Below are 27,060 nucleotides of genomic sequence, written 5' to 3'. Positions count from 1 at the left end.
CCTGACTGCCATGGCTATCTCACCTCCATTGTTACTGGTCTGCTTCTCTGTTTACCTCTCTGGAAATCTGGCTGACTCATCTCCTTTTCTTAGAACACTGGCCAGGCTGAGAATTGCTGCTCCTATAGGTTCAGGATCAACTTAATAGACACACTGAGCCACTGATTGGGTTACTGAGCAGACCAGGATGGTTGTTCTAGAAGGGTATGGTGATCAGCCTAGCATGTTCCCAGAGATATGAGTTCTTCTGCCCCCCAACACATCTGCAAACTCCATGGACATCCTCTCCAAGACTCTCCTGCCACTTTCCTGCCATACCGTACTTCCTACAGTGCACCATAGTTAGAAGGAGTACTTGCCCACCGCCACACAAGTGGCCAATAATGGCTTTCTTCCCAACAAGTTGCCCAAATAGGATTCCTCCCAGGCTAAGGCAGAGAGAGCATGGTGTCACTGGCAACTGGAGGAAAGGCTGAGGGAGCAGAGCCTCATTATAATATGGGGAGGCCCTGCTTGATCTATGAGATCTGCTGCCAGGGCCAGAGGTACTACAGATGGACTGGCTGTTTGAGCAGGCTGGCCTCTTTATCAATGGAAGCTGGCTGTGTTTCAGTACCATTAGCCCTCTAGCATGTCTGTGTGTTGTGATATGTATGAGGTTCTCCTCACAAGAGTGTCATGTTATCTGTAGATAGCAACTCTCTTGTCTTTTTCTTCTCTTGGATTAACACAGCAGTGACACTGGTTAATGCACTGGAGACACTTTTCTTTTAACAGATATTAGGAACAGGGCACACTTGCCCCTCAAGTGACTCATCCTGTCCCTATTCCTCTGTCTTTTTACTGAAGGACTTGCTCACTGTTGTGTAATGGAGAATGACACAGGGGATGACATGGGGAGTCACACAGACCTGAATTTTCACCTTGCCTCTGCTGTTCACAGGTTCTGTGACCTTGTGCAGGTTTTTTGTCTGTCTGAATCTCTTCTCATCTCTCAAAATGGCGCTCTTGCTGCTGGTGAGAGATCTTAATGGGGTCTGGTGTATTAGGTGGTGAGACTCTTGAGCCATTCTGACCTTTTCCCAGTGCATCCCCATAGGGCGGATGCTGGAGGTGCCCTCCAGACCCTCTTTCCTCCATTCAGCTGGCATTGTAGACTCAGTTGGAACATGAGTATGGAGCTTTCTTTGTGTGAACTGTCCTGTGTAATAAGTACTCGTGGTACCCTAAAGGAAGGTGGTAACTTCAGTCCTTGTAGGAGGAGACACAGAGACTGCCTTATGTTTCAGTGCGGACCATGGTGAGGGAGATATGTGTAGAGCTCCCTCCAGAACAACTGTCAGAGTGACACTTTGTGGATGTAGCTCTGATAGGCCCTGGAAGCTTCAGGCCAGGGTCCTCAGGTCCATACTTCAGCACTAAACTCACCCAGTTCACTTCCTGATGGACTTACTCTTCAAACACGTAATAGGCAGACTGGGGACTAGAGCCAGACAGTTCCTCCTCAGCAGAGCTGAAAAGTAAAAACTAGGAAAGCTTGTTTTGTCTACAACTTGCTTGTCTGAGACCCCTTCTCCTCAAGTGGAAAGTTACTAGTTAACATATGATTATAAATACACAGAGCACTTGAATATGCCAGGCACTGTTCTGGGCAGCGTGCCCTCCCCCCACCAGCAGCCATACTTCTTACACACAGATACCCAGGTAGCAGGTGAGGGAGCAAGCCCACTGAGCCTGGCCTTCACAACTGCACATAGTCACGGGGTAGCAAGAGATGGAACAGGCCTGCCAAGCATGGGCTGCTTGGCTCCTCATGGCAATAGCGATAACAAGTGAAGAAGCAGGCTTTCTAAGCCCTGATTGCTTGACTTTTTCTCTCTCTCTCCTTTCTTCATCACTGAAGTCTCAGCACTTTAGAGATGGTCCCTTCTAATCTGCTGTGCAGTGTAAACGCCTACCTTTCCCTGCAGTTTACCTTGTCTGGCCCCCTGCAGCCCATAGCGCCCTGGGTCGGTGTGGTCCTTGATGAGCCAGTTCCTGATATTTGGGGGGTACTACTGCATCCCCATCAGCTAAGTGATAAATGATATCTCCCATGGCAGCAAGGAGAGTCTATATTTGCTAGAATTCCCAGAACAAAGAACCCCAAGCTGAGTGTCTCAAACACAAAGCTAATTGCATCATGTGTGACTCCTGAGTCTGGAAGCTACAAGTCAAGATGTGGAAGATCATGCTGCCTCTGAAAATGCTAGGGACGGGTCTACTTTAGGTCTTCTTCTCCACTCTGGTAATCTCTTGGCCTGTGGGTATGCAACTTTAGTTTTCATGTGACAATTTCCGCGTGCATGTGTCTCTCATAACCAAATCCCACTTCTTATAACTATGCCAATCATTCTAGATTGGATCACCCTTCTCCAGTATGACCTCATGTAGCTAATTGATCTATAGTAACCTCTATTTTCTAGTAAGGTTATATAATAACAAATAATCAGAGCTGGTATGGGGGGCACACAGTTCACTTCATAAGTTGTACTGTATGTGTTGGATTTCCATCAGGCATCTTGTTTAATTTATCTGGACCAGACCATCATTGGCTACTCATCGACCTGGTAATCAGGGCATTGGTACACTGAATGCCTGACCTTGGGCACTCCACATTAGCCTTAGAACCTGTAAAACCATATGGATTCCTCAAAGGAAATCAAGAGTACTTCAGAGAGAGAGAAAAGACAGGAAGAATAGATTTACTCAAGTGGACCCACCCTGAAAGCTCATAGTCTCTTAAGAGTCATTATATTGGATGTTGTGTGGCTATGACCAAATGCTTGGCATAAAAAACATAAGGGTGGATTTTCTCTTTAGTCCATGGTCACTTGGCCCTGTGTGCTTGAACAGAACATTACAATGGCAGCATTTTGTGGTGAAGGCTGCTTTTCACTCCTTGACAAACAGGAAGCAGAAGAGAGAAATGGGAAGAGACAAGGACTTGCTCTCAGCAGCCTCCTTCTTTTAGCTGGGTCCTGTGTCCTGAAGGTTTCATTCTAAATCCTTCTACCATAGTTGAAGCCTACATATTCAGCCCATGAGCCTGCAGGGACAGGGCACATCCTAACGTATCTAGCTTGCAAGAGGAGACAGCAGACTCCAGACTCCAGCTCAAACTAATATTCCTCTCTGGGCCTTAGGCTTTTTCTAAACAATGCAAGCAGAATTTGGGAATCACTTGACTTTGGGGATAACTTCTTTCATGAGGAGGAAGGGTTGGGTACTTAGTGGAGTTACTGTATGTTCCAAGTCTTCTGTGTGACCTTTATGAGAAGGTGAATCAGTTGTACAGTGTCCTCCCCTTCTTGGTCTCCCTGATTCATATATTATTTTGAAGGAGAGAAGAAACTTGCTAGGTTGTTTTTAACCACTCTGAGCAGTTGAAGAAACCAAGATGAAGTACAATTATGTATCTTGCCTAAAGGTACAGCAATGGTAAATGAAAGACCTAGGATATAAGCTCACATCTCAAGCTTGGGGTCCCCTGACTGTAGAAAGGTGATTCTCAACTTTAGCTTCACAGTAACATCCCTGAGAAGAGCATTTTAAAAATCCCTATGCCCACAGAGCCCAGCCTTCACCAATAACCAGCCACTGAGTGTGGGCTCAGACGTAGCTTATGAAAATAACTCAGGTAATTCCAGGGTACAGCCAGGGATGGGGACCATAGACCTATACATTAAAGGCTAAGCTGAGGAAGACAGCAGAGCTGCCCTTAGAGTCCTATGAGAACTTCAAGCACATGAAATTGTAGATATAAAAGCACAGTGGCATGTTAGAACCAGGGTAAACTGAAGAACAAGATCCAATGAAGTAGAGCACTAAGAGGTCTGCTGCCTCATTCCTGTATCTTAGGCCTCAGCTCTGCATGAATCTGCAGTTTTGTGAAGAGCAGGTATGTGTGAGTTCCAGGGGGGTCTTGCCTTTGATTAAATTCTTGGGCCATGTAGATCCCAGTGGCTCAGCAATGAACTTCCAAGACGAAGGTGTTCCCCTCCCCTCCCAAGACCATCCAGCTAGAAAGGTTTCTTTAAATTCAGTGAAAGGGTTCTTCAGAGAGGGAAGGAAGGGGCAGGGTATGCTCAAAGCCACCTGCCTGGGGTGTCCTTCTCACTGAAGTCCTCTAGGAGAGATAGGACCTTTTCTTAGGAGTATCCCAGAAGGCCTTGTCACAAAGGGCTAAGAATTGCTGAATGTGCAACCTTGCTTCTGTAATTCTTCTGCAAATGGAACCTTAGGATCAGCACAAAGAGCCAAACTGTCTTCTGCCTGCCTCTGTGGCCTGAATGCACAGCCTTCATGTGCTTTTTCTCAGTTTGAACAAGCTGGATCCCCAGGGCCTATAGCTATTCCTTAGCCATGGAATTCCAGCCTCTGACTTTTTAACTATGGGTTTGTCCTTGAGAACTTTTGATCTTTTTTTCTGCAGAGAATGAGCATACCCCACAGCTTTAAGACCCTGTGTAATTTTATTGAGGGTCACATGAGTAGCAAAGCTAGAATTAAGACACATAGCTCTTGGTTTGACTTTTAGATATTCGCTAGCCAAATATGTTTTGCAAATGTTAAAAAAAAACAACAACAACAACAACAAAACCCAAACCAACAAGCAGCCCCAGAGCACGCCGGGGTTTGCTGTACTCCCTGCTGTGTGCCTCCTCCCAAGCTCTGCTGGTGGAGTGATTCAGTCGGAGATTGCCTTGTCAATCCTGCTTTCCTGGAGTCCACCCTTAAATCCCCTCCCTGCCACAGCCTTTGTACATCCGGGTTAAGGCTGGGTTAAGGCTCCTTTCTCATAACCATACAAGCTCTGTGATGGCCCTGCTCCCTCATGCCTGCTCCCTGGCCTCACCAAATTTTGTGAATTTAGTACCAGCACATAAGCCCAGGACCTCTCAGTACTGCAACACTCTGTGAGATCAGTTTTCTCACATCACTTTAAACAGGACTTTGACCTTTTCATTCTTCACCGTTTATCAGGAACTTCTTGGAACTTTTTCTTGAGCAAACCCTGCATTCACCTTTTCAGACCCATTCTTATGTTCTCAAATACAAAACCTTCTGAGGATTCTTGGCTATCTCTTACTGGGTCAGGGCCAGGGCTGTCTGTTGCAGCTACTCTGCTCTAGTAGAAGAGCCATACACACATGTGGTCATCTTGCCTTCAGTTCTCGTAAGTTCTGTGGTATCTGTCCTACCTAAGGAGCTACAAGATTCACACCCTGTCATTCCAGACCAGAATGCCAGAGGGTCACCCATATCCAGACACACATCTTGCCCTCACATAAAGAAGGAGTTTCTGGATGAAACCTCTCATTCCTGAAGGTCTGGTGCCTCATGTTTAGTATTCAGTGCAAATCATTACAGAAAATGTGCAGCTATTGCCAATTAATACAGCTTTGCTTTTTTGTTACTATGTGATATATGTGTGTGTATATATACATATATACATATAAATATATATATATGCTATGTACATACATTAAAAAGCACACATGCCCAAGTAAATTCCTCTCCCACCCCAGCTACACACCTAGTAAAACATACACAACCCCAGGAGTGGCCAAAAGGCTGGAAGGATCCACCAAACCCATATAAGAGGCATGGTAGAGATTGCAGAACCAACAGAATGGCAGAAGGTTTTTGGTGTTTTGGTGTGCTGGTGGTGGTGGTGGTGGTGGTGGTGGTGGTGGTGGTGGTGTGTGTGTGTGTGTGTGTGTGTGTGTGTGTGTGTGTGTTTTCGCTCTACCTCTTCACAAATGCAAATACTTCTGAAAGGGTCTCACCTACAACCACCTCACCAGCACTCTAATTAGCAGTTCAGACTTGGAAGAGGGTGTGGGAGGCTTAGATGGCAGGTATGTTAAGAAATAAGAGCATGGACTACTGTCCTTAGGAATGAGGGGTACCCGAAATAGTAAGGGTGGATGCCTTAGAAAAGGAAGGGTGGGGGTATGAGAATTGTTTTAGGAAAATGGTTCTGCCAGTTGAGGACCTATGTCTAATCACGTAGGCCAAAGGTGGTAGGTACAGAGTGGTCTAGAATGAATTAAGATGCCCTTCAGCCATTCTTCAGGTACATTTTGGTTAGGCTGGGTGTGGTGGCACACACCTTTATACCCAGCCCTCTAGAAGCCACGGCAGACAGCTCTCTGAACTTGAGGCCAACCTCACATAGTGAGTTCTAAGACAGCAGGCTACAAAAAGAGACTTGTCTCAATAAACAAGCAAACAAACCAATAGAAATAAATAACTAAAAATATTCATTGGTTCATCTCAGGGCTTGCCCAAGCATTGGCAATAAAGATACAAAGCTACCCTGGAGCTGAAGCAGTTCCCAAGGGAGATAGATAATTAGCAGATGACTGCAGTGCATAGTGAGAAATGCTGCTGAAAAGTGTATCTTAATATAGAGCATGGAGAAGGCCATGAGAAGTCTGACTAGAGAGACCAAATACATTCATTCAGTGGAAGGGATGCTACTGGACCTTAGAGCTTCCCAAGTGGACAGGGAAGAATCAGCAGAGGAAGGAGTATTTAGATCATCCTGAAGGCTTCAACAGTAAGTAAGGCATTGCAAGTGATGCATAGAGACTGAGGATAGTGCCAGGGTTGTTAGCAGAGGCCCAGTCTCCCAGGGGATTGGGGAGGGGGGTGGGGCATGTCTTTGCAAGTTCCCAGCCCAGAGTGTCAGTAAAGACCTCTCTTACCACTGCCTGGATGGGGAGCTGGTAAGAGGGTGCAACCACAGGGGACAGCAGAGGCATCTGCATGCAGAGCAGTCTGTAGTAGTCTACTTTACAATGGGGAGGAATGAGTGAGAAGAGCACCATGGGGAGAAAGGAAAGGCAAAGCCATTGTTGGCATTCAGCTGCAGCTTGATGTGGAGACCCCAGGGGCAGGAAGCCGTGATAATTGACAGTTAATCTCTAGGAGTTGGGTGGAGGGTGACATTCTCTAGTGCAGGAATGTAATAAAAACACCAGGGGTAGGAGTGTGAGAGAGAGGAGGCTCTCTAGAAGGTTACTGTTGAAGGGACAGAGAAAGGGAACAGTCAGATACAGTTCTGATAAGGACACAAAGGCTTTTCCTGTTCAGCCAATACTTAGCAAGTGGACCCTGCCAAAAATGCCAGCCTCGTCCTGAGTTTAAGCCATCTCTACCAGCCAAGGCAAAAATCTGTGCTTCTTTCCTTATCACTGCCTCAGAGGTTGTTTGTCCACCACTAAGGACCTGGCCTTCTCACCAAGGTCACTTCAGTAGCCTCCAGGTTGCCAGGCTGCCTCCACTGCTCTCCATTTAGGCTGCTGCTTGCTGCCTGTGATCCTTCTAAAAGAGATCTCTGGTGCCATATCTCATAGCATACCCTCCAGTGACTTCCTACTGTCCCTAATATAGGTTCTGCACGTGTGGTCATCGCTGGATGACCTTCAGTATCTATTCATCTCACCTTGAAAGTGTTTATTGTTTTATCAAGAACTCACCTAGGACAGTCACCCTGTCAGAACCTGCTCAGGCCGTGACTTCATGTCAGTTAAGGGAGAGGCCTTTCCTGACATCTATTGAAAACCACAGCTCCTTAAGCTTTGTGAGATCTTTTAAGTGGCATTGACACTAAGTGAAATTATCTGTTTACTTCTTCCATATCCAGACTGTTAGCTCCATCCCCTCACCTGCTGTGCTCACTGCTTGTAGAGCAAGCCTTAGCAAATAGCAAGCACCCAATATATGCTTACTGACCATATAAATAAGCAAGTGGTGGGACCATAGTGTGTTGGATATGTTCACATTCATTCATGGCCTGTGTTCAATTTGTTCCTCTCAGAGTTCTGGTATTCCCCTCGGCCTCCAGCTCTGGGCCCCTTCCCACCTATACTGATATTGCTAGGACACCCTTCAACTAGTTGTACATTTCAGATCAGTGTTGGGTCTGCACACCTGTCACTATGTTTTTCCTGAATCACAGTATGGGACTGTTGAAGAAACCTGTACCTGCCCCACCCTGCTCTTTGGCATCCTGTCCTTTCACCTTGGTGGTCCCTTTGCCTGCCTGGGCCTCCTTGGTTTTTTTCATCTGCCAAGTTCTTACCTCAGAATACCTACTGTGAGCTTTCCAGGAATCAGCCTGCTGGCCAGTCCCTACAATAGTGCCTGGCCAGGGAAGGCCAGTGAACCTTCTGACAGGACATATTTCTCACCCTCATTGGATACTGAGTCTGTGTACATTGCTGCCAGAGCCAGCACGCATGTGACTGTTGCCCCTTGCATCCTCCCACAGCATGTGTTAAAATACTCCCACCACTTGGGAAGGAATCCAAGTCACTGAGCTTCAATCTGCCTGTCCTCTACAAGCCATTATTCTTCTGTACCCTGTACCCTGGTCATACCATGTGTTACCCCAACTAGGTCTGCAGTAGCCTGCTAGATCTCTGAGTGCAGGCCCAGTGCTCAGCTGGAGCCGAGGAGCTATCTTGCTCCTAACTAGCCTGTGCATCACTCGCAAGGTTCTGGCCTTGGTTTGAGTTTATTCAGCAATTCTCGTGCCAGGCCCTCTCACAGGCTCTGGGGATAGATCATGAGCAAAAGAGACTAAAAGCCCTATGGTGGTGTAGGTCACGCCCCCTGAAAAGCTTTCTTTCACTCCTCAGCTCACTCTTCCACACTCTGCTGGCCTTATTGGTTCATACGCATAAAGTGAGGGATGTTTAAGTTCTTAAAACATTTATTGAATGTCCAGTGTATGCCAGGCATTGTGTGATTCCATAATGCATTGAACCTCCCCCACTGCAGACTACTCCATCATCATTCTTACCGTGCAGAGGAGAGGACATGGCAGTGCAAGTCTTACCCATGACACACACTAGGAGGAAGGTCCTGACCTGAGCAGCAGTAGCCTGGTGCTCTGATTATTATATGGCTCTACACCATTCCCCACAGTGATGTCTGCTTAGGAACCTCAATTCTCTCTAATGCTGTGACCCTTCTCAAGCTGGGTCTGCATGACACACAGCCCTGCTTTCTTTCCCTTAGTAGTCATTCATGAATGCTTTTGCCCTAGGTGTGTGTGTTGAGGGCTCTGGCCCAGGAGCAGCTCTTTTCCAGGCATATAGGATATGCTCTTGTTTCTGTATCCATCGTCATGTACATGGACACATGGGCCTCCCCTGACCTGCACTGGTAGACTTGCTGCCAACCTCTGTGCCCCTACATCCTCCTACTCTGCTGCTTCCTCTAGCTCTGCCTGGGAGCAGCAGGTTGATCTCTCCTGCCCATGACAAGTTTTGATGCCATCCTCCCCTTCCCACCTTCCCACCTTGCTTCTCTCACCCTCACACTCTCTTTTGATCTTGCAAATCCAGGCCCTTGGAGAAATCAGACAGTATGAAATATGAAAACTGCTTGGGAAGTAATTGAAGAAACACTGCGACTTTTGAAACCCACAGAGATAATACTCACACCTTCTTACTCACGTTATTTAATTTTTAATGGCAGATTTAATTAATGGAGATCAGGTCTTCTGCCTTCAGATGTGCTCAAGAAGCAGCTGCAGGCGGCGGAGGAGGGGCAGCTGTCTAGAGTAGAGGAAAAGGCATTCCAGAAGTGGGGACCTGAGGACTGTACGGGAAGAAAAGTCTCCAAAACTATCAGCTCCTGATGGTGGGCACAGATGATGTGCAGACAGTGCAGGCCCCTCAGAGAGCAGTCAGAAAGCCTGTGAGCTTCTGTGGTAACTATAGCTCCCAGGCCCTGGTGGTCCAGGACCCTCCAGTGCTGATGACCCCTCCAGGAAGATGGGACTCCATTGTCCACATATGCTACAGTCTTTTAAAAATAGGACTGCTTTGTTATTCCCTCACTTAAAAAGACAGGCATAGTAGCTGAGGACTGTAGTTTCAGCACTCAGGAGGCTGAGATAGGAATAGTACTGTGGCCCTCAGTCCAGCCTTGTCTACATAATGAGTTCTAGATTAGCCTGGGCTACAGAGCAAAACCCTGTTTCAAACACACAAAACAAAGAAAGCCAGACTTGTATTCACCCCTCATTGGACTCAGGCTGTGAGCCTGAAGTTGAATCTACTGTACCTACTGTGTCTCTTAGCCACCCCCACCCCCACCCTCGATCCCACTGTTTGACAGTCCCTGCTTCCCTGGTGTACCTGCACTGCCCTTTGGGCACTCACATATTGTTCTCTCTCTTCATGAGACCTCCTCCTTGTTTGGCTCATATCTGCTCATCCTTTACAGTTTGTTAGAAATAAATCTAGTCTTTGTCTCAAGACCCTGACTTCTAGAATGTTCTCTGTAGATAAGCTCATTTGCACACAGAGCTGAAGGTAGGCACTTGCTCTCCTCAGCACTGTTTACAACAGTTGGAGAATTTATTGGCCTAAAGGACATGGTGGGTCCAAGGGAGCTACTTGACTTGGGGTGCAGAGGGCTTACTCACAGAGCCCTCACCCCCACTGTGCTGCTCCCTTACAAGGTACTCCTTCACAGGGTGTGCTCACTCAGTGTGTTCCTTCACAGAGTGCCCACTCACAGTGTGCCTCACAGAATGCTCTCTCATTAAAGTACTTGCCCACAAGGTGCTTACAAGTATAACATGACCTCACCCAGAAGTAGAAAGAAGAGGGGTGGGGTTAGTCTACAGGCCCTAGCAGGTTAGCAACTCACTATAGCCTCTGGCCTGCTTTCACTTCTGAAAATACTGATGTGACAAAAATTGTGTTGTAAAGTTGGGTGCTAGTCAACCATGAGCTAGGCCATGGACTCCATTGTCAGAACCACCAGAGGCAGTAAGGGGGAGCAAAAGAAATGCCTTGATTTGGTTCAGTTCAGGTATTAGCTCCCAAGAAGACAGTCTAATCAAGTTTGCAGGCTGCTCTGGTAGGTATTCCTACAGCTCGAACTACTGACCTTGTGCCTGTTCGTAATTGTGACATTGTGTTTTCTGAGCACCCCATATAGCCAGGGCACAGGCTCTACTTAACTTGGACCCCACCCCCATACCTAGTAGTTCTCAGGATAAACAAGTTGGCCAGTCCTCAAGAAGCCCACAATTATGACAAGTTATAGTCTGCAGGATACTTATCCTTAATGAGGAAGGCTGGAGAACCAAGGGCTCATGAACAAATGTAGTAATGTAATGTATACCCCCCATTGTGGCTTGGAGACTTCTGTGCTTCCGGGCCAGTGGTTGTTACAAAGCCTTTGGTCTGTATAGACAGTCAGGATAGGACCAACAGGGGATTTTCACTGAGTCATCATGAGGAAAATAGAGGAAGCTACAGTGGGGTGGCTATAACCACTTCTTGGCCTGTAGACACTTCCTATGACAAATTCTACTGACCACATGATTGGCTCCGTGTCCCCTGGGACAGATGCATGCTGCCTACCAGACAGAGCAAAGCTCTAGGCCTCTTCTGCCTGCTCTCGTGGGTCCCATCTCAGCCTTTGAGTCCTCTCTTTGAGAGGGGCCTGGAAGCCTGTGATATAACTCTGTGAACACATATAGAAGAAAAGAAACTCAAGAGACGGCTGAGCCAGGTGGGTTCCTCAAGAAAGTCCAGGCTCTGTGGAAAGAACACGAGGTTCTTTTTGGCTTCAGAAGCTCTACAGTGCTGTGTGGGTCGAGGGAGATCTGTGTGCCTGGTTTTCTCTCACTCTGCAGTTAAGAAATCAAAGCTTGGAGGAAGTAAGTGGTTTACCCATAGACTGCAGCCAGCACACACCAAAGTGCTGTCATACTGTGGGCCCATGGGCCAGGCCACATCCTCAGAGGGCTCTACTAGAACCTAGTGATCCCAAGGAGGTCACAAAAGAATATGTGCTAGAGAAGTTGGGAGAGACTGATCAGGGTGTCTCTGCCTTTATCCTTAACCAGGACAGCTATATCAGGGAATGTCACACCATTCTGAAGCAGGGATGGGAGTGTAAGGACTCCAGAGAAGCAGCAGAAGGCTTCCAGAGTGTGACATTAGTATAGATCTTCCAATGCCAGTCTGTGAGGAAGACTTGTGTTTATTCCATGCCTGTTGTGTGCTGGAGTTATTGGCACGCCTTAGAGAAGGACCTCCCTGGTGTGGAGAGAAGAAACTAGAAGGGATAAGCTAGATGACCTGCTCCACCTTCCAGGTTCTAGGCTTCCCGCCAGGGACTTTGTGCTTCTAAGCTCTCCTGCAAGTGTTTCCTTCTCATGCTGACCTCCCATCAAACCTGCCTGAGACTGTAGACAATGGAAATCTCAGAGAACAGGTAAAGGTGGAGCCTGATTCCAGCCCAGTCCTGCATTCATACTTTAGTCCCCCAAGAAAGTCCTCTGCCTTAGTTCCCTTCCCTAAGACCTAATTGGGCTCCACCCCACATAATGTACTCTCCTGGCAACCCATGGTCAGACTTTTCTTTCCCTGACCATCCAGGGACTAGCTTGTTGTTTTTCTTTAGCAGGTAGGTAGAACCAGATCGAGCCTGACATATGTGCAAGGAAGCACAGCCTGTGCACTGTCACGTCAGCTTGTTGCAAGGACTGATGAACCTGAAGCTGTTTGCTTCTCTGAAACATGGAGAATCCCTTCTCAGGAGTAAATATACTGTTATGTATAGGACCTGACCACAGCACACCGCACAAAGGTGTCTGTTACTGGCTTCATACCCCACTCAAGACATCTGACCACTTACCCTACACCTCTGTACAGGAGCAAATTGACCCACCCTGTCTCAGCCTCCAGGTGTGGCCTTCCCCCGCACTCTGATGTCTGACCAACTGTGCATGGGTCTGAGTACTCCCACCCGGAGTGCTTCAGCCTGAGGCTGAAAGGATGTCAGTATCAGTCTTCTCAGGAGCAAATGAAGATGTCGGTGCATTAGAGTAAAAGGAAAGTGCTAGGCTAGGAGCCTGTGTGACCAGAGTGGCAAGTTAAGCAACTTACTGAAAATCACAATGTAACACCAGGATCAAACACAGCTGGCATGTTCTTGCTCCTAAGTTTTCCCTGCCACCCTGACTCCATAGATGTATGTGTAATGGGTAACTGCAGGAAGAATAATACATGCCTTCAGAACCTCCCACAGTGCATCATGGGACAACAGAGTATGCCCCATGTCTACTGTAGGAGTCAAGACCCTGGATAACCCTGACCCTGCTGCTCACTGTATGACTTCAGCTTGTCACTTGATCTCTTTAGGCAGCATGGTCCACTTGTCCAAATAGGGATGGGAAAAGATCAATGTCGGCACATTCTTCTTTACAAGAAATAAATGTTTCGGGCTTTGCAGACCATGCAGGCACCACCATAGCCATTCCATGGATCCTGCAGCACACAAGCAGCTGGAGACATGGGTGTGTTAACCATAAAACTTTATTTACAAGCAAGGTAGCCAGCAGATTTAGCCTGTGGCCTGCAGCTTGCCGCTCCATGAACTACAAGTTACCATGGTTTGCCTTCAGCAGTCACTTTTCTGGGATTCTATCACAGTGATCAGCATGCCGTGGGAGCTAAGACCTAGGCTGTGCTGACACCAGATAAGATATAAGCACCTGTCCAGTTCTAGTGTGCTGTGTCCCACAGGCTTCTAGAAGGGGATGGTAACCTTTGGTAACCAGTTCTGTGTTTTCTCTTTGTAGAATGCTGAGCTGTATAAACTGTCTTCTCAACAATTCCACGAGGCGGCTTCAAAAGCAGAGAGCACAATAAAGTAAGGATCTGCTCATTGTTCTTTGTAAACTTGCCTGCATCTGTAGAAATCCCCATGTGTGGCCTGAAGCCTGCTGCCACCTGCCTGATGGCAAATTTCTCTAATAACAAGACAGCCATCTGTTCATCAGCCCCCTCAGTTGGGCTGAAGGTAGCCATTGGCCATCAGTAATTACCCAGATTAGCACACAGCTCTTCTCAGCTCCTTGGTGTGTTGCAGTGGGCTGCAGCCACTGCCTTTTTCTGGGGCAGCAGCTGCTTTGTTATCCAGCTAGGTGAGGGGCAGTGAACAGGCTCCAAGGGATCTGGGGTTCAGCCCTGGCCCACTACTTTATGAGGTGGTGGGGGATGGGGATCGGAGTGTCAGTGTGTCCCCTGTGGGAGCCTCCTGCTCCGGCTGAACACACAGAGCTCCTCATGCTCAGTACACTCTTGCTGTCCTCCCAGATGAAAAAGGCTCAGAGAGGTCAAAGGCTTGTGCCAGTACTCAGCCCCATCTGCCACGTTCCTGTGCTGCTGTCCATGAACACTGAACCAGGTTGTCAGAAGCAAGGAGGTGTGAGCTTTTTCATGAATCATTTGGGGTGCAAATCCCTGGGAAAGGAAAATTTTAAGTGTAAAGATGGTCTGTGTGTCAGAAGACTGGGATTCTCTGATGAACTATCAACCCCTTCTGCTCCCTTGGCGTCTCTCTCCCAGCAAATTAGGTGAGTCACCAGAAAAGCCCATCATGGTACAAAATGGTTGGATCTGGCACCATGAGAAGAAGGTGTCAGAGTCAGAGGAGGGTTGCATAACTATGAGGTGACAAAGTACTTGTGAAAGAAAATACTATGGATAATCGTGAACCATGTGGAAAGCCAGGAGAATAGGGTGGAACTGATATACAGTCAGAACAGACCTGAGGAAATGGTGGGGTAGCATAAGGAACGGGGTTCCCTTTGTTCCCACATTGTGAAACACTTGTGGCTAGGGGATGCTGATAAGCAGCACCAAGGAAGGAAAAGAAAACAACAGTCTTGAAACCTTAAGCCCTAGAGGGACAATGGGGATGTACAATGTGGGAGGGCAGGACCCCCATCAGGTGGAAGGAGACAGGAAAAGGATGGGTACCCAGCCCTGGGCATGTTGCCCTTTCCCACTACCCCCAAGAGCCTAAATATTAATGTCTCCTGAATGGCAGAGGACATTTAGGTGTGTGCCATCAGCCTGCAAGGTGTCCTTGCCTTCGTGGAGGGACAGCAGGACCTATTTCATAAAGAGCCTTAGCTTCACCCCAGACTGTGAAAGCCTCATGTCAGACTGAGAAGGAGGATGGGGAGCCAGGTGACAACCACTGTGGCAGTGTAACCCCTGATCGTATGAGGGACTTCTCCATCAACAGGAAAGTAAAGCACTTCACCCTTAAATACCTGGTGCCCTGCCACCTGCCTTCGAGAACCTGACTTGGTTGTCACAGGCCACCTTTGCATCCTCTTGACCTCGAAAGACAAGATAGAAATGGACCAATATGGTTTTTATGAGGTGAAAGACAGTGGTCTTGGGTGTTTGTAGCACGCCTGGATGGCCACTGCTTCTTGCTGAGCCTATACTGAATAGTTGGGCTTTGCTCACCTTCAGGTTGGTTCTCTAGTATGCTATTACTACTGTGTCAAGGACCCTTTGCCTGAGATCACAGCTGGTTGGTAATTTTGTATCACATGCCCCACCCACCCAAAGTCACAGGAGTTAAAGACATGATCCAAGCCACAGTGCTGTTGTGAGATGGTAAAGCCATTAGAAGATACACTCTAGAAACGGGGAGTTAGACCATTAGAGGCATAGCTTTGAAGGGCATGTTGGCCTTCACCTCCTGCTCCTTGCTTTCCAGCTGCTATGAGGTAAGCAGGCCTCCTCTACCGCAAGTTCCCTGCATCATGTCTTATGCTGTCACAGGCCCAAAAGCTTCAGTATCAAGGGACCATGTTCTAAAGCTTCTGAATCCATAAGCCAAGTAGACAGATCCCTCTATTAAGTTGACCTGACTTACACAGTGGATGTGTAACAGGACGAGGGCTAAAGCTTAACTCAGACTGTTTCAGAGCTCTGTCTTTGCTTTGTCTTTGTCTTTGTCTTTGCTATCTTTCTTTTTTTTTAAGATCTATTTTATTATTTTTAATATGCTCACACATAGACACATTGCACAAAAACATATTAAAAATAATGTTTTTAAAAGGGGGTTGCTGGAGAGATGAGATGTCTTAGTGGTTAAGAACTAACTGCTCACACAGGTTCAGTTCTCAGCACCCACATGGCAGCTTACAACTGTCTGTAACTTCTATATATAGACATAGATGTAGGCAAAACATCTATATACATAAGAAATAAAAAAGTTGGGGTGTGTGTGTGTGTGTGTGTGTATGTGTGTGTGTGTGTGTAACAGTGTAACGACTGTTGGATGTCAGGAACCAAACTCAGGTCCTGATTGTAAGCACCAAACATCTCTCTGGCCCATCTGTTCTTTCTAAGAACTCTCTGAATCTGGAGTGGGTGGTTGGAGCCTTAGGCCACTAGACCTGACAACAGACTGGCTTCAACCTCAGCTCTGCACTTACCAGCAAGTCACTCAGTCATTGAGGTCTCCGTTTCCTCACCTCCAACTAGGACACACTTTGTAATACCCTACACAGTGGCACATAGTCTCCTTACAGAAGGGAGGCATAGGATGGTGTCAGCTGTTAATGGTGGTAGCAGCATGACTTTTGGCTAGAGGCTGAGTCAGCAGTCTTCAGGGTCCATGAAGCAGGGCTATGGGCTTCACTATCCTGGAGCTGCCGGCCCTTGGGCCACATCGGTATCCTGCCTTTAGGACTATGTTCAAAAAGTGGATGTTCTTTGTGATCCATCTGTGAGTCTCTTAGTCCAGCCAGTACTAAGAGATTTTAATAATGGCAGCCGTTGAGTCACTTCACAGCACTTGCTTGGTGGAGAAAGATTTGATGAATAGATTTCCAGAACGCTGTCTTTTCCCTCATGTAGTAAACAGTGCAAAGTTAGAAAGTATTTTCCTTAAATATCAAAGGAAAAAATGTTTGTGAGATTTTTCGGATTAGCAAATGATTGCAAATTGCATTGTAAATGTCACAGGAATGAATGCCAGCTGCTAGTGGCAGAAATGGTGGGAGTTTCCTTCCAAGACAGTGGAGCATTGCTAACAGCACTGAGCAAACCAAATGATTACTTAGATGGTAAACTTTGTCCATGTTTTCGTTCATTCATTTACCACATGTGGCATGGCTCCGATTCCTGGTTAGCATGCTAGAACTGAGGTTCTAGCTAGGAACAAGACAACTTCTTTCTCTCCCAGGAAGAGCCTACTGACATTTGAGATATGAAAAACATTTTCTTAAACTGAATTGCAGAGAAAGCAACTTCCCAACAAGTGTTCACAATGCTCTAACAGTACTGTGAAATACAGTGCTACAAGTGTCTAGCCAAGGAACCTGACCTAGGCTGGATTTGCAGAGAAAATGACACTTGAACTGACTCCTATGAGATGAAGAGCTGCCAGAGGAAGGAAAGGGAAGCTATTACAGCATGTGCAAAAGCCCTAAGACAAGAAGTCTTGTAGTTCACTTAAGGAACTGAAAGATGGCTGTGTAGCCAGAGTAATGAGCAGAAGAGAGGTATAGGTGAAGTTCTAGAAGTAAGCAGGGGCTGTGTTGATATCACATGGACTATTTTACATTTGTTGTTAAGAATGCAAAGTGCATCCATGTGCTATTTAGCAACACCTCAAACAACCTTGGACCATGTGGGCAGTAGCCCAGAAGAGCACAGTGGGGCTGAACACTTACTTCTACAGCATTGCACACCAGTGGGCACAGACCTCTGAGCAGCCAGTCTTGTGAGACAGCAGCACAGGCCGCTGTGTACAGCACACCATGCTTGGTGATCACAAGTGGTGGTGCTGCTGGTTCAGTGCCCGGTATACCAGGCTACTGTTGATCACTATTTTAATGTGTGCTCATTCTACTTTACAATGGAAACATCAGCCATAAGGTAGTGTGCTGTAGTATGACTTGGACTATGGCTTCCACCATCCTGTAGATGCAGGGTCTCAGTTGCATCAGGAGGCCACACCAAGTGATTGACACATGCCATCTAGATTTGCATTGTGTGATTTGGCTGATTTAAGAGATAAATAGTAAGCTGCTCTACTACTGTTCACATGATGTTACTAACAGCACATGTCTTCAGAGTAGCTCACTGTGGATAAGCAGTGGATAAGCTTACCACACCCAGCTTCATTCCCTTTCTTCTATCTGCAGTCATGCCTGTAAGTTCTCTCGAGTATATAGCTTTGCTACAGCATTTAAGTTCTGAGCTGATGTATTTTCATTACAATTTAATTCAATTTTTTAATTTTTAGTTCTGATTTCTCCTCTTGAAGAAATGTATTGATGATTTTCCAAACATTGGAGGATTTTCTACTTTTGGTATGATTGCTCTCTAGTTTAATTTGCTAATTAGTGACTTGAAAACAGGAAACTGAAATTGCTTGGAAGCTTGTCTTATGATCCAGTAGATGGTCTGTTTTGGTAGCCCTCGATGGTTACTCTTCAGTGCTAGCTTCACTAGATTTGGAGTTACCTAGAAGACACCTCTGTGTTTTGTCTTTGAGTAGAGGTCTGCCTGAAGAGGAAAGACTTGTCCTAAATTTGGGTGGCACCGTCATCATGGGTAGGATAGGAAAGTGGGAAATGAGCTGAGCACTGCCTTCATCTCCCTGCTTCTATTCCTGCAACCGTTTACTCCTCTGGGGAAGAATTCCTGATCCCAGAGCAGAGTGCTTCTGCCAGAACGTACAATCATCCCATTGAAGGAGAAGCCAAGATTTCCTGGCCACTTGGGCTCCTGGTGCCCTTCACAACTGTGATCCAGCCACTAAAGAGAAATCCAATGTTTCTCCTCAATGGAGGTAAGGAAAATGTGCCTGGAAGGCAGGAGATCCTTTAGTACCTCTTGGTGGTCCCATTGCTGTATGATTAAGGTCAGTAGGAAACCACAAGCCAACCCAGGAAGGATGATAAATGGTCCAGATCCTTCAGGAAAGATGTGAGTCACCCTCAAGGTAAAGAACCAAGATCTGCCTGCTGAGCATGGAGGGAATGTGGGGTGCGTAAGAGAGGAATGTGTTTTAAGTACCAGGGATAGCCAGTCAGAGAAAGGTGAGGACTCCCTTTGTGTGCAGGTGAAAGGGAATTCTGCAGTGGACACGTCCCCACATCCAGTGGGTAAAGTTGTTTGCTCACAGGCAGGTCACTGCTGTTGTTACTAGACTTACACATTTATTGTTCCTTTTGGTCACTTCCCTTCTGACAAAAAAACTGATGGTGCCAGGCCTGATGCTGCACACCTGTCACCTCAGTGCTTGGAAGGCTGAGACAGGTGGTGGGCAGCGAGTTTGAGGACAGCCTGAGTTTCACAGTGAGACATGCCCCCCAAGGAAGGGGCTTCCTTTAGCGTTTCTTTGGTGTAATTTTCCTAATAAAAAGTTTCTACTGGTAGTGTCTGGGGTGTCTGTACTTCACTGTCATTGGGAATCATTCTTCATCTCTGAAGAGATTCCTACATTAATGTATTTTTCGCTTGATATTAACAGTTGCCATCATTACACTGGGATCCTTTAAGATCTCTCTTTGCCATTGAGGAGAAACATTGGATTTCTCTTTAGTGGCTGGATCACTCACCCCTGCTTTCATGACCTTTCTTCATGTTCCTGATAGTTCTCAGCTGCATGACAGACACTGTAGAGGCTTCAGTGATGGTTTCTTCTCAGAGATGTCCTTGGTGGCCGCGAAGATGAAGCAGGTCATCTTATTCTCAGGGACTCAGCTGAGTAGCTCCAATTGTCTTCCTGGCAGTTAGCTGAGTCACCCTATCCCAGGGTGTGGCTCTCCAGAATGTTTGCTTCTTAAAACTCTGAACCATGGTTTCAGTTTCTCCAGTCATGGGAACCTTCTGGGAACACCATTTCTGAAACCTTTACATGAGCTTCTGAGCTTCTTAAGTGGCTCAGGAATTTATAAGTATTTTAAAAGAAAAAAAAACAAAAACAAAAACCCTAAGTTTCCAGCCTCCCACCTAGACTCCTGAGCCTTGAGCTAGCTCTGTGGCAGCCTCCCAGGGAATGCTATTTCTTTGCATCCCTGTGAGATCAGCCTACTGAGCTAAAGGCCTTCACTGAAGCCATGAGCTAATAGAAATGCTATGGGGAAAGTGACTCAAGAACGCACAGTCACATATGCATGGCCCTTTCTCAGGTCCTGGCCTGTACAACCTGGCTTCCTTGGTATCAGACACCTGCAAAGACTGGCTTTTATGGCAAGGGAGTGGAAGTTTCCCTATGCTGCTCCACTGCTGCTGAGGCAAAGCTGACAGCCTCTGAGGAATGGCTGGACTCGGCCAGCAAGTTCAAAATCAGGGAGTTTTAATATAACTTTGGCAGAGCTGCTCCAACAACACAGCAGGGTTGGTCCTAGAAGCCTCCCATTATCTCCAGAGGCCTGAGTCAAGATCCCGATGACTCCAGCCTCCAGTCAGTGGAGGACTCTTTTTGATGAGGCCGACAATCAGAACTTGGGGATTCCTGTTTTGGAAGAATTGAGTTGTTGGTGTAGATATGAATACCTGGTACGTACGCCCTCCCACCTCACCCAAGCACTGTGGACCGGATTGCTCTAGTTTTTTGAAAGAAGAGATTAAGACCCCAGGGAACATCCTGCATTTATTGTGCCACATCTATTTTTTATGACAACCGTCAGTCCTCTTCCCATGGGATTCATTCACAGCCTGCCTTGGCTTCTCATTGTCAGGAAGCTTGTGCTGTCCTCCTAGACCACAAAGAGCCAACTTTAGAGACTCTAGAACAATCAAGCTAGGAGGAAGAGAGTTATTAACTATTTCCTGAAACTGAATCATTGTACTCCTAGGACTTTGATCCAAGGATCTCTGATTAATGTCCCTTGAAACTTGCTGCTTTAAACTGCTACCCTCCCTGGAAGATAATAAGATCTACTACAGAAACTGTTGGGTGATCCACTGAGTCCTTCAGTTCCCATCTACTTAGTAAGCTGATGATAGTTGACTTATTAAGATGTTATAATTTGAATTGAACACAAAATAAAGAGGCATTCATTCAACATTCTTAGTCCAGGTAGCATTCAGCTCTATCTGAATTCAAGGGATGCCAGTGGCTCAGTTCTCATCAGAGGTGGATCCAGAGGGTGCATACCATGATATGGGTGCTTTGTGGCACCCTGTCTGCCATCTTTTTCCATCCTAAGGCAGAGGCTGTATCCATGTGGGCAGACCATGCAGGCATGGCAGGTTAATTGGCCTCTTAAATATAGTGTCCTGGTGTAGAAACTGAGACAAGTCTGGTATTTTCCTATGCAAATTCTTAACAGACCCACTTTGGTGGGCATGGAGGCAATTATTATCCACTTGCTTCTCCCTACTCTACCTAAGGCCAGGGACAAATTACTAATACACAGACTGACTGGATGCCTCAGTGTTGTCTGAGAGATGAGGGAGGGGAGAAGAGAAGAGAGGAGAAGAGGAGAAGGTAAGACATATTTGAGCTTTTCTAAGCTGTAGGGTCATTGGTAAGACTCTACTCCTATGCCACTGCAAAGTGATGTCTCTTGGGGAAAGGAAGAGCCATGAAAAGAATTGGTCTTCAGAATATGGTGTGTGGGGGTAAATGGTTGAATGTTCACCTGTTCCAGTCAGCAATGGGGTACACATCACAATTGGACCCCAGTTCCCTCTCTCTGAACTTGCATGTGGTTCCCAGGCTCTTTTCAGCATTGCCCGCCTGTGCCCAGCAGCAGCAGTTGGATAAGCTTTTGAGCTGAAACCCATTTGCCGCCCGTGGGTCAGATGAATTCTGTTGGTGGAATTGCAAGTCTAAGACTGTTTGGCTCTCAGTTTCAGAACACACACCACTGGGTTATGTGTTCTTACATATCCTGCTCTCTGTGAAGCATGTCCTCCCTTTCCTGTCTCTTTCATGGTTGCTTAGGCTCCTTTTCTGTGTCCTGTTATCCAGAGTTTATTGTATGAGTATAGTATGTATAGTATGAGTATCATGCTATGTCCCCACCAGCCAGCCCAAAACATGGTGTGGGAGAAGTGCACCATTGTCCCGGGCTAACAGGCAGGGTTGGGAGAGAAAACATACTGTTCCATAGAAGCCTTTGCCACAGGAAGCAGAGTCTCCCCAGGGCAAGGACGTCAAGGTCAGTCAGGTGCTTATCAGATCACAGTTGTGTACTGCTTAAGGTATGACTTGTGACAGATATCAGAACTACTATTGTGATTAATATTATTTTGGGGCGTTTTACCCCACTTGGATCATTAGTTCCCAAATAAAAGAAATGAACCTTTATATTTACAATAAACCTTAAAAGCACTAGAGCTGGGCAGCTATCAACCCTCTCTGCTGTTTTACCCCTGTTAATAACCCTGAAATATCATTTGCCTTGTTCTGCCTGGGCCACTCCTACTCCAACAGGCTGGCCTTCATGCCATTCGCTCACAATCCATGCTATCCCATGGTGACTTCTCTCTCCTTCCTCCGTGGTGGTCTCTGCCTGAGACCCCAAACCCAGGAACCTTTGCTTTCCCCCCCCCTTTACCCAGCCCACGCTATAGGCATCTTTAGTAACCAGTCAGGGATAACTTGGGGGCAAGGTTTACATAACAAAAGCTAGTGTATGTGAGGATCTCCTTGTCTTGGTCAACCACATCATGGGGTACAGAATTTAGCATTTTAATATATGGCAGCTTCTGACCAACCCACTACAAACTACTGAGACACGTCTCTGCCCGTGTTTACACAGCATTGGGATGTGCTTGTTAAGCCTCAGCAGTGCACACGGTGCATTCACAGTACACACTACTAGTGCTAGATTACATATTAGCAAGTACACATGCCCTTGATACCCAGAGTATGGTCACAACCAAATTTAGAGCCACAAGCACCAGGGAGGGGAGGCTAGTACCTGGCAGCTGTCCTTGAAGAACCCTGCCCTAGAGGTACTTTGGATACAAGCAGCTATGGATGGAGCACTGCAGTTGTAAAACACCAGAACAGCTCACTGCAGCTCGATAGAAGGCCCCACAACTATTGACTCTGGAATAGCAGATGCCACAGAGGGTGAGCCACAGTGGAGCAGGCAAGCACAGAAGAGAGACACTGGGTATTGGATCTATATGCCACATGACACCTGACGCTCTCCTTGGGGGTGTGGGTGCATGATACAGAAAAGCAGGGAAAAGCCACCCTCCAGGTGGAGACTGGTACTGACTTCAGGGGAGCTTAGGTTTTTGACAGGACCAAATGAGACGGTAGCATTGTGTAAAGTGCTCACTAAAAACAGTATGCATTTGTGAGTAGCTTGTATAATTGAACTAAGAGGATTATTACTGAAGGAAACTGGGGAGTAGAATAGAGATCAAGACTATTTTCTTTCCAAGCAGCAGCAGCAGCCATGACAATGGCTAGCCTGCTCTCCCTTGGACCTAGACTCTGTCTGTGGGGTTTTATCAGGGAAAAAAAAGATGCCCACTATGGCCCCCTGAGTGACAAGCTGATTGGAGTGCAGACATGTAGACAAGGAGACTTCCTGATGCTCTGAGGACCTCAGGCCCCAAGGCCAGCTTCTAAGAATGCCAGGTTAGGGTCAAGTGGGATGAATGTAGGAATTGTCAGCAGTTTTGTGTTCCCTGCTCTGTCCTGTCAGCCTAAGTGATGAGTCCTAACCAAGTCCTAACTAAGTCCTGCAGGCCCCAGTGAGAGGCCCTACAGGGAAGGACTGCATGCCTAACAGGTATAGTCTGTGGCCTGAAAAGAAACTGGCAGCAGGCCCTCTGGCACTCCTCAGAGAAGCAAACCTTATTTGAGAAGCATCAACACCAGAGACATGAACTGCAGCTATGAAAACTCAAGCGAGGTCTAGGAAAGAACTTCCTGACTTGCCATGAGCCTTTGTAATGTCCAGCCTTTGTCTTCTACCAGAGTGTTTAAGGAGAAGTAGTAGTATGATGTATACTCAGAGTGTGGCCCATGTTGTCCTCTGTCTCTCCTCCCCTGATGAACTATCAATATCTATTTTTCATGAAGAGGTGCCTAGTATTCTATTTTGGGGATATCTGGAACTAACTATGGCCTGTGTTCTGGTACCTGGGCCTCCCATTGGCAAAAGGAAGCCGGGGGCCCTGTGTGTTTGTCTGGAAGCTTCCTCTCTTTACTGTCCTCATTATTCTTTCTCCTAAACATGAGACTGAGTAGTGTGACTTCTGACCTGGCACAGGCCTCCTTCCTTAGCTGAGGATGAGATGTGGTCCTTGCTGTCTCTAATATCAGGCAGCCCTACCTAAGCATACCCTCTCCCCATGTCACTGCTTTTGCCTTGACCAGTCTCTGCAAAGTCATCTTGGCAATCCTCTTGACTCTGTACCACAGAACCCTATCTTTACTGTGCCTAAAGGTAGGACCCCTCCACTGCCCCTTAGTGTGGCTTTTCACCCATGCCTAGTCACCACAGTCTAGTCTGCAGAGTGCAGGCTTCTTGCTGGGGGGAGCTTTGCTCCCTTCATCTTCGTAGACCCAAACCTTCCGAGCACTCAAGGGACTCTCAAGTGCCCAGAGACGCCTTGGGAGCAATGGGAGCCATGGAATGTGGTGAAGCTCTTATGGAACAGAAGCCGTGGCACACCAGTCTCTGCCTGAGCTATTGAGTGGTGACCTGAGCCGATCACAGTGGGGCATCTGAGTCCCCTGAGCTCACCAGGTAGCCCCAGACAGATGGTCAGGCAGCTCTGTGCTCAGATGACAGGGCGAGTGGAACTTACAGGAGTGTTCTGGTGAGGTGTCAGGAAGGCAGGCCTGGGGTGGCCAAGGTATTCATTGCACAAAGCCAGGAGTTGAGGCTAGTTCTGGACACAAGACCAGCAGTGCACAAGAGCCATTTGGAACTTGTTCTGCAGGCTGCAGCAAGTCATAAAAAAAAGCTTTTAAGTGGGGAATTGGGTCTGTGCTTTAGAAAGATAACTGGCAGCCTTGGGGGAGGACGAAGTGACAGTGTCAAGAGCAGAGACAGGACTTAGCACTGCCAGCTGGAATGACTCACCCATCCTGCAGCCACAGGCTGCAGTGTTCCAGGGACAGAAAATGACAAGACCCTAGCCACCCCCTCCCAGGCAGCAAAACAGATAGTCCACAGTGAATGAGACAAATACTAAGAAATATACATATACATATACATAATTAGAGAGGGAGAGAACAATATGGGGAAGGGTGGATAAGACTATGATACTGAATGATAGAAAGTGCCATGGAGAAAACAAAGCAGGACAGTGTGGGAGATAGTGACCAGGGCTGCACAATGGGCTTTGTGCAGCACTGATACAGGAGGAGGGTAGGTGGGTGCCATCGAGCTCTGGAGAACAGGGACACCTGACCAGGCCCTGTTTGTGCACTGTTACCTCCTGTGTTGCAGGCTACAGGGAGAGGAGCAGGTCTGAGGACTATGGGGTAATATGTTCTTTATAGTCTGTGTGTGCCGATGGCCTGGAGCTCATGCGTGTCCAGCCAACACCTACTAGGTAGGTTTGGAAGCACTGGCCATGGGCTTATGGGAAGGGCTGCCTCAACCTCAGGCTTTCTTGCTGTTCAGAGATCCATGACTTAAAAGTGAGCTTAGAAACAACAGTTTGGTAATCCCCTCCCCTTACAAAGACAGAACTGGCATTTCATTCCCAGCTCTATTAATGGGTTCACTTTGGGAATAAAGCCAGTCTCCCTGAAGGCAGGGCTGGCGCATCTCTTCTGTGCCACTTTTGTTTTCCTCTGAGTGTTACATTTAGATTAGCTTCTGGGGATTAAATGGTATTACAGTCCAATCTTTTTTTCTCCTTTTTTAATCAGTAGAGAGGTGAGTGCTTAGCATTGTTGCTGTTAGATTATTTTTCTGGGTTGTGTCACCTCCCCTTTCCTAATCTTTGGGGAAAGCTTGGCTGAGGCTGCATCTGCTGTGACTTGGGAGGAGCCAAGCCATCCGATGCAGCCCTGTGGTGTGCACAGACTGTTTCTCTAGGGAGTGACCTGGCAAGTGGGGAGCAAAGTGTCAGTGAAGAATCCCCTCAGTGCTGGGTGCTGTCAGTGAATGCTGCTTACCCAGTGCTAGCTGCTGGGCTCTCCCCCTGCCAGATTCCCAAAGGCCTGCCAGGCTGGAGGCAGGAAAGCCTTGTCTCTGGCCCTGACATCTTGTTCTCAGGAGAAGAGGGTGGATGTCACAGAAAGGTGGCTCAAAACAGTTGGAGATGCAAACAAGTGTCCCAGGTGTAGTCTCCAAATCATAGCAAAAATAATCATATCTCTAGGCCATGTAAGGGTTTCACCTTCCAAGAGCTGACATATATCTGGCTCCCTTAGTATAGACAAGCTATTCTAAACACAGGGGTGGGTCATTCTTTGGGCACCCACATGTAAAGGTTGGGTCACCAGTGACCATCCTTATACTTCCCATCTCCTTCCTGCTTGGCCTGGAAGTTAGCAAAGAGCGTCTGTAAGGACAGCGGGTGATGCCCAGGCTTCCTCATTCCCTGTCTGCAGCTCTACAGCAGAGAGATACGGCCCTAGGTGACAAGAGCTTTCCTAGTCCCCTGCCTTGGTTTTCCCTTATCCTTCAGGGGAGACACACATCTCACTGGAGTCCTCTCCTCCCCTCCCACTGTGTTGTAGATAGCATCTCCCTCATCCAGAGACTGTGCTCTGTCAACAATGCCATACCCACCAGATCCCCCTTGGCACACTGATGCCTGCTGACTGCTCAGCTGACTCCACTGGCCATTGGCATAAGCTTCCTGCATGTCCATCTCCATATATGCCCAGCTTGGGCCTAGGATCAGGATCCAGTATTCATTCCATGAGTGGACTCAATCCAGCCTGGGGATTGATGTTTGTAATTTCATAATCTTGTGGCTCTTCATACTCCATCTCTTAGTTACTTGTTGGCCACTGTTCCCTCATACTTCAGGTAAGTCACTGATGAGCCTGGTAGTTGTCCAAGCCTGAAAACCTCCATGGAGACTTCTACCATGTGAGCCTTTGTTCAGACAGCTGTTGGCCAAGTCCCTGGCCATCAATGTGTGTTATTACTCCTGAGCTGCAGGCTGGATAGTGAAGGTGAACCTTCTAGGAATGTAGTTAGAGACTGGAGCTGTCAGGCCATTGGTGCCCACTCCCCTAGCCAGGATTCCTGGAGAAGGA

General features: G+C 47.2%; 1 protein-coding gene across 4 annotated transcripts in view; it reads left to right on the top strand.

Annotated features, from left to right (window-relative positions):
• Chchd6 (coiled-coil-helix-coiled-coil-helix domain containing 6) overlaps positions 1-27,060 on the top strand; it is a 220,701-nt gene that overhangs the window by 169,888 nt on the left and 23,753 nt on the right. For 3 of the 4 annotated variants that reach the window (NM_001106608.1, XM_039107369.1, XM_039107371.2), the window contains one exon: positions 13,670-13,740. In NM_001106608.1, the coding sequence (NP_001100078.1) occupies positions 13,670-13,740 (71 nt within the window). The other variant, XM_063285819.1, reaches the window with a different exon arrangement.

The sequence above is a fragment of the Rattus norvegicus genome, chromosome 4, assembly GCF_036323735.1.
Source record: "Rattus norvegicus strain BN/NHsdMcwi chromosome 4, GRCr8, whole genome shotgun sequence".
In the NCBI taxonomy this organism is placed as follows: Eukaryota; Metazoa; Chordata; class Mammalia; order Rodentia; family Muridae; genus Rattus; species Rattus norvegicus.
The sequence above is the reverse complement of the archived record's forward strand: the minus strand, read 5'-3'. Positions and strand labels throughout refer to the sequence as shown.